Below are 7,500 nucleotides of genomic sequence, written 5' to 3' on the forward strand. Positions count from 1 at the left end.
TAAAAGTCAACTTTATGTTTGTTTTTTTTTGCTGTAATTTTGTTTGTCCCCAAGTTACCATTAGCTTTTTTTTGGAAAAAGCTAAGTAATTTGATAGTGGTCAATAATTGCTTTATTTGAAACTGCGGTCATTTCTGTTCATTGCATTTTACTCAGTTTTGGTCTTGTTGGCTGTAAGATATTGTGTTTGCAACAATTACTGTAGCCTAATAGTTTGGGGGAAAATCTTTATTTTTGGTTTCACTATTGCTTGCATTTTTACAGTGTATTTCAACTTTTCTCTGTAGATGACTCACTCTTATATGCATATAAAACCCATGAAAGACAGAATAGCTTTAGGTTTTGAGTAACAGTATAAACATGATGAATCCAAAATGTCAAATTATGATAAAAGTATGATAATGTGAGGAGAATGTTTGCTTTAAAGATGCGTTCGTGACAATGATTCTGAATGTTGTGCTTCCTTTTAGCAGGAGATTTGAGGCATTTTGCATTTTGTGTGAGCAATTGGGTTTTGTGTGTAGAGTTTTGAGAAACAGACACAGTTTCGAAACTTTGGTGTTTTGAAAAAAACTGTAATGCACCAATTTAAGTTCAATTTCATTGCTAATTATGCCCCTGTTGAAAGTTGTAAGTCAATTAACCTTTTCCAGACCCACTCTCAATTACAATTGAGAAGGTCTATCATTGAGTCATTTTAACACACAAACCCTCAAGAATACCATACCCATATTACTACAGTACCTCATATTCCTCCAAATCACAGGTACTTCGGGGAAACAACTGATAAAAAGTAAAAGAGGGTCCCTGAGAGACCAAAAGCCACAGGATCCCTCTTCCCCTCTCTCTCTCTCTTTCTCTTTCTCTTTCTCTCTCACCCCACCTCTCTTTTCCTCTCTCACCCCCTCTCTCTCTTCCCCCCTCTTTCTCTCTCACTCTCTCCTTCTATGGCAGCATGTTTCTCTCATGCAATAGTTTGATGAGAGTATGAGCTAAGTGTGTATGTGTCTGAAGGTGAGCATGTGTGTGTGTGTGTGTGTGTGTGTGTGTGTGTGTGTACGTGTGTGTGTGCAGAGAGTGTGACATGTTTTCCCTTGCTACTCCACTGCTTCCTGTCCTTTGTCTGTAGTTTCCTCTGTGGACTGCTAGGGCAGCGCACAGGTCGATTTCTGGGAACAGCTGAACAGAATACCTACAGTACACACATACAGCAAGCAAACACGGTCCTATTCTAGTGACCACATTTGTTTGTTTGTGCGTGGTGGTGTGTGTTTGTGAGCACGTGTGATCTCTCGGGTCATTCTGTAGTAAGCGAAGAATAGCTGGTCCACTGAAGTGAGTGAGATAGACAGGAGAGAGCGCAAGAGAGAGAGGGGGGAGAGAAAGAGGGAGGGACAATGGCTTTTGGGATATTTTTGTCAGCTATTCATTCATAGGAGTTATTGTGTGCACTGTTTCCTCCTCTCTGTCTCTGTTCTATTCTCTCTCTTTCTCTCCTTTTCTCTTTCACTCTCTCACTCTCTCAAACGTTCCCTTCCTCTATCCTTTGTGGAGTCGCATTGCTCATTTGATTTAATTTACTACCTGTTTGTTTATCGGCGGGGCGGTCGGCCCCAGAGGCTGATGGGAAGACTATGGACTGCCTGGGCAGTGGGCACTGGAGGTCTTGCCTCCGCTGCGTAGCTTCGGGTAGGTCAACACCGCGCTGGCGTCCCTCAGCATTTGTAGCGGGAAGATGGTCGGAGTGTAAACTCGATTGTCCGGCATCAGCTTGCTTGCGTATGCGCCCGCACACACACACACACACACGCACACACACACATACACACACACACACACACACACACACACACACACACACACACACACACACACACACACACACACACACACACACACACACACATTCACACACACTTGCGACGCTGCTTTCCACAGGAAACAGGGATAGGCTGGCCTCATGGATTCAGGCTGCTTGAGGCTGAATGAGACCGTGGCTAACATCGTGTTAGTAATCAGACAGAACGCCAACCTGTGGCTTTATGGAGGACAGTAGGCAGCTGTAGTACCTGAGACTCATGGAGGACAGTAGGCAGCTGTAGTACCTGAGACTCATGGAGGACAGTAGGCAGCTGTAGTACCTGAGACTCATGGAGGACAGTAGGCAGCTGTAGTCCACCAGCAGGATGAAACGACGACGGAAATACTGTTTCTGGAGATCCAGAGGTACAGCCGCACCTTCCTACTGAGACGAGAGCTTGGGCAGGGTGTGTGTGTGTGTGTGTGTGTCTGTGTGTGTCTGTGTGTGTGTTTGCCTGTGGGCGTGGGAGTGTGGATGTGTGAGTGTTGTCGGTGAGCTGGAGTGGGACATTTAGGCTGAATTCTCTAGATTTACAGCAATACCAACTTAAGTAGAACAAGTGGTTAGTTCATGACACAGAGCTCGGAGTTTAAATGGAGATAGACCAAACATGGGTTTTTGAGTAGTTCCTGCGTGTCTGTGACATTTCCATTTGCAGTAATGTGTAGTGAAGGCACTGTGAAAAGTTATGGTATATTCATAATTAAGAAGTGTCTTTCTTTACTGTAGATGTTAAAAACATTATTTGGGATGGGTCTCTGTTGGGTCATCTTGTAATCATGGCAATTTGAAATGAATGACAGTTTGGTCTTTGAATGAGGTCTGACAGCTTTCACTTAGCGTGGAAATGGCCCAAGACTGGGACCTCATCTTTCGAGTGGTACTGTACTGTAGGTCGTGGCGCAGGCTCCACTCAGGAGGATTAACTTTAGAGTTGGTTTGCGGTGAAAGGCTGTGATTTTCTTTGGTCGTTCCAGTAGATGCCAGTGGCTTCTGCCCCTAGGGGTTGTGGCCCACAGCAGGGACTCCAGCGATGAGAGGAGAGTGCTGAACATTAGGCAAGAGTGGTGGTTAGTGGCCATGGATAATTTTATGGTTGGTATACTTATATTTTCGCTGTGTGTGTGTGTGTGTGTGTGTGTGTATTTATGGGTAAAGTAGTAGTTGGCATATAGTGCCTATTCCTCACTGGGTAAACAAGATGTGTTGCCAGAGAATAGAGAATGAACATGTAAGGAGTGTGTGTATGTGAATGCACACTGTAAGGGTTGTTGATGTATAAGGTGTGTGTGTGTGTGTGTGTGTGTGTGTTGGAGCGATATATGGAGGACATAGACAAATGCATACACACACACACACACACACATGCATGTGTGCATGAACTCAATCTACTGTAGGCTCCATTCTACAAAGCACACATGCCACTCATCCATTCTAATCCTGCTCTTCTCTCTGTTTCTCTCTCCTTATCTCTCTCCCTCTCTCTCTCTCTCTCTCTCTTTGTCCCTTCCGCTCTCTCACTTTAACCCCTGTCCTCTCTATTACTTTCAGATTAAGTGTGGTTTAACCAACAGCTGCTGGTCAGTGGAGCGTTTGCCCATCTCTCTCTCTCTCTCTCTCTCTCTTTCTCTGTCTCTCTCTCTCTCTTTCTCTCTGTTAGCCTTGAATCCAATTGATCCTCCATACAACCGTTTACACACGCTTTCAAAACTCTACACACAAAACCCACAACTGCTCACGCAAAATGCGAAATGCCTCAAATTTCCTGCAAAATGACAAGCGACATTCAAAATGTCATAAACACATTTCTAAACTGTACACACACACACACACACACACAGTAATAGTAAATAAAAAATAATAAGCGTAATTTGATAGTAGTCATTCCTTTCTTTGGAAATACAGTATGAGGGACCCCCCAGGATAAGTGGACCCTGGTGTGAGGGACCCTAGAGTGTGTGAAGCACATGGGTCAGCTTCCTGAAGGGGAGGGCAGTGTGACAGAGTCACTACAGTTGCGTATGCATTATGACTGCCATAGCAGCGGGCCTGACTCTTTGGCGTTGTGGTAAAGCTGCGGGGTCTTGGGCCCACGACCGGGTGGGGTCACTGCTCTGTCCCTTCACTACAGTCAGTACAGTATTATGACAAAAATGGTTATAATGTGAGGTGAGTGTGTAATGGATGCCAGCTAGTTAGCTGTGCGGTAGAACGTTAGTAAACCTCACTCCCCGACGCTTCAAGAGCGCTGCTGGCATGAAAGCTAGTAGCCTGGGCTTTTAGCTGGATTGCTAGCGCGCTCGACTCCCGATCCAAGGTGCTATTGGTTCGCGGGTTCGAGTCCGGGCGTATGCAGGGCTCAACCACGGTGGTTCCACACAGCGCATGTTACAAATGCTTGCTTTAGAGATGTGTTTATGATATTGCTGGAGATATGAGGCATTTTGCATTTTGTGTGAGCAATAATGGCTTTTGTGTGTAGAGTTTTGAAAGTGTGTAAGTACTGTAGTTGTAAAACTGTAAAACGTTCCTCTCTCGGCCCCAACTGTGGCGCAGCTGGCTGGGGCACCTGCACCGCACGCCGGCGACCTGGGTTCGATTCCCGCCCCGTGGTCCTTTCCGGAACCCACCCCTACTCTCTCTCCCATTCACTTCCTGTCACTCTTCACTATCTCTATCAATAAAAGGCATAAAAAGGCATTATGTATTTAAATTAAATACATAAATACAAAAATGTTCCTCTCTCTGATTTAATAGAATCACTCGGCTCAAGATTCTGTTTCTGTAAAAGCCCCCAACCACAACCATGAAGAATTTACCATCCTCACATTTCTATCACTGAAATAGAGTTAAAACTGCTGCTACTGCTACTGCTACTGCTAACATAATAAGAATGCAACACCGCATCTAGCCACACTAGTCTGCTGTGCTAGATTCATTAGACTAGAGTTGGTGAATGTCCCCTGTTCTGTTCCCTAGAGTTAATCCCACATACCTACTCTACTTGGCAAGGACCCTGTGTGTGTGTGTTTGTGTGTGTGTGTGTGTGTGTGTGTGTGTGTGTGTGTGTGGTTAACCCCCTTCACCTTTTTTGAGGCAGGAAAGGGAAGGCCTCCTGTTTTGTGGGCTTTGAGCAGATGCATTGTTCCAGTATCAAGAGAGACATGAAAAACACCACACACACACACACACACACACACACACACACACACACACACACATAAGGGAAGGAGGGGTGAGGGGGAGAAAGAATATTAACTCTTGCTTTTACTCAAACAGCACAGCTTACACACTGCTGGACTCAGCACGTCAGTGGATATTCATCTTAAGCCCGTTCCAGGATCAGGGATCAGGTTTAATCTTTGACCCAGAAATCCCACAGCGCGTGTTTGCCCTCAGTGATACGATCCACCAAAAGCCTCTCAGCGGAGGAACATCTGGGGATGCAGTGCTTCAGTCAGCCACCAGGGGGCACACACGCAGCCATTGTTGTGAAAATGACTGTAGACAACAGATCAATACGGACAAATTTGGACCGCTGCGTTCAATCCCAGCACTGAACGCTTCAGCGCGTTTGTCTCCCTTCATGTTGTAGTGTAGCTGACCGCCACTGCCACCACGGTCATGCCAGACGACCTGACCCGGCATAAGAGCGGCAGCCATTAATCTGGCTTGTGATTAGATTTAGATTTGAGACAGAGAGCAGCAGAGAGACTTTTTGAGAGCGCTGTTGCTGGTGATTGAGTGTGTGAACAGCTAATGAATTTCCTGCTTAAAAATGCCCCTGGGCAACACAGGGCAGAGTGGGGCAGGAGCAGCGTGGGACATGGCCTCAGACGCCCAGTGCTCTGGCAGGCAAGATTAGCGCAACGCTAGCGACTGTGTTTTTTAGGGGGGGGGGGGGGGGGTTTGGGGGGGGGGGGGGGGTACTCAGCTTAATGGTTTTTCAATTTCAGTTCACTTCAAGTGGGCCTGTCTAATGTGATGGGCTGTAGTTATGGACTAATGTAGATTAGAACAATGTCAAATTAGGAAATGGCTACGTAACAGCAGGGTAGGTGATATATCTTGCCCTGTAGGCTACAGGATATCTGGCAGCAGATTAAATGTGTGTGTGTGTGTGTGTGTGTGTGTATGGGGAGTGCATGTGCGTGTGAGTCCCTTGACCAGTGTGTCTGGTGGCAGATTAAATGCAGCACCGGTAATTGGCTTCCACTGTTCAACTGCTGCTCCATACCATGTCTGCTCAAGAATGAGGTCACTTAAACAGTATCATAGTCACTGTGTGTGTGTGTGTGTGTGTGTGTGTGTGTGTGTGTGTGTGTGTGTGTGTGTGTGTGTGTGTGTGTGTGTGTGTGTGGCCATGTGTGGGGCCATGTGTATGTGTGTGTGCGTATGTGATGTACTATACAGGCAACCACATGCATATTAGTCAAAGGTCACCCTCACACCTGCCAAATCACATGGGAATGAATGTTTAAGGCCTGTTTTGTTAGTGGGGCATTTTCATAGCTCACAACTCTTCACTAATGGGCCCAGTAACAGTGGGCAATCGTGTGTGTGTGTGTGTGTGTGTGTGTGTGTGTGTGTGTGTGTGTGTGAGTGTGTGTGAGTGTGTGTGTGTGTGTGTGTGTGTGTGTGTGTGTGTGTGTGTGTGTGTGTGTGTGTGTGTGTGTGCTTAGAATACCAAGGTACCCATTCCTCATCATTTGTCACTGGTACAATGTCAGTGATGGAGATGGGATGTTAAATGTCACCATGGAGATGAGCGTTGCCATACCAATCAGGTGCTGCATGTTAGTAAACGAACAGAAGTCAGGAACAGAACCTTTACTCTATGTTTGTGTGTGTGTATGTTGTGTTTGTAAATGTCTCAGTAATACACTGAAATTAGTGTACCCACACTATACTACACTCACATAACCTATGTAATGCCTCATCAGCGGGTGGCTTGTGTAGCTGTGGATGATGTGTGTGTGTGTGTGTGCATGTGTGTGTGTATGCATACTCATGCGTTCTTTGCCAAGCCACAGGCTCGCGGCAGACTCATAAACTTAATTGGATTTCTAAAATAAGCCGGAGAGCGGTACTTTCTGGGTGAGCTGCAGAATTATGCTCTTCCTGTTTCCTCGCAGGATGCCTCATCCGCAGACACCGCTCCGCTGCTCTCCGTTCCGCTCCCCCTTCCCCCTCCCCCTCCCCCACGCCTCTCCTGCCTGTCTGGACCCTCCAGCCCCCATCTACCGCTGTCTGCCATCTCCCCCTGTCTGTCCCCTGTCTCCCTCTGCGTCCGTCCCTGTTGCAGGGCATTTATAGAGGGTTTAGTCCACAGGCCTGTAGTGGTGTTGCTACTTTAATTATTGAGGTATAGTTTACTACAGTGTTTTCCATTCATAAAAATATGGTACTAATACGAAGGACACGCGACAGCTCAAAGCTGAAGGACCCTTTCCAATGCTCCGCCTCAGTAGGATTCAGCAACGTCACAATGGCATAAACGGAGTAATGGCATCGTCTACCGCTAGGCCTCTCTGCAGTTGATTGTGCGGTCTGGCTGCCATACCAGAAGGCCTGGGTCTTATGTGTTGTGGTCAGGGTGCAGGTTTGATATCCTGTAGAATACGAGGCAAGGTGTGATA

The 7,500-nt window shown here is 46.5% G+C and overlaps 1 protein-coding gene across 4 annotated transcripts in view; it reads left to right on the top strand.

Moving 5' to 3' along the window:
* The window catches only part of fgd4a (FYVE, RhoGEF and PH domain containing 4a), a 73,522-nt gene that overhangs the window by 11,125 nt on the left and 54,897 nt on the right, over window positions 1–7,500 (top strand). The window contains exon 1 of one of the 4 annotated variants that reach the window (XM_062547249.1): window positions 1,620–1,689. The exons of the other annotated variants lie outside the window; for them this stretch is intronic. Coding sequence (XP_062403233.1) covers window positions 1,635–1,689 — 55 coding nt within the window. The 5' untranslated portion in view covers window positions 1,620–1,634. Of the gene's footprint in view, window positions 1–1,619; window positions 1,690–7,500 lie in introns of those variants that run through there. 4 annotated transcript variants of the gene reach the window in all.

The sequence above is a fragment of the Sardina pilchardus genome, chromosome 10, assembly GCF_963854185.1.
Source record: "Sardina pilchardus chromosome 10, fSarPil1.1, whole genome shotgun sequence".
NCBI classification, from domain to species: Eukaryota; Metazoa; Chordata; class Actinopteri; order Clupeiformes; family Clupeidae; genus Sardina; species Sardina pilchardus.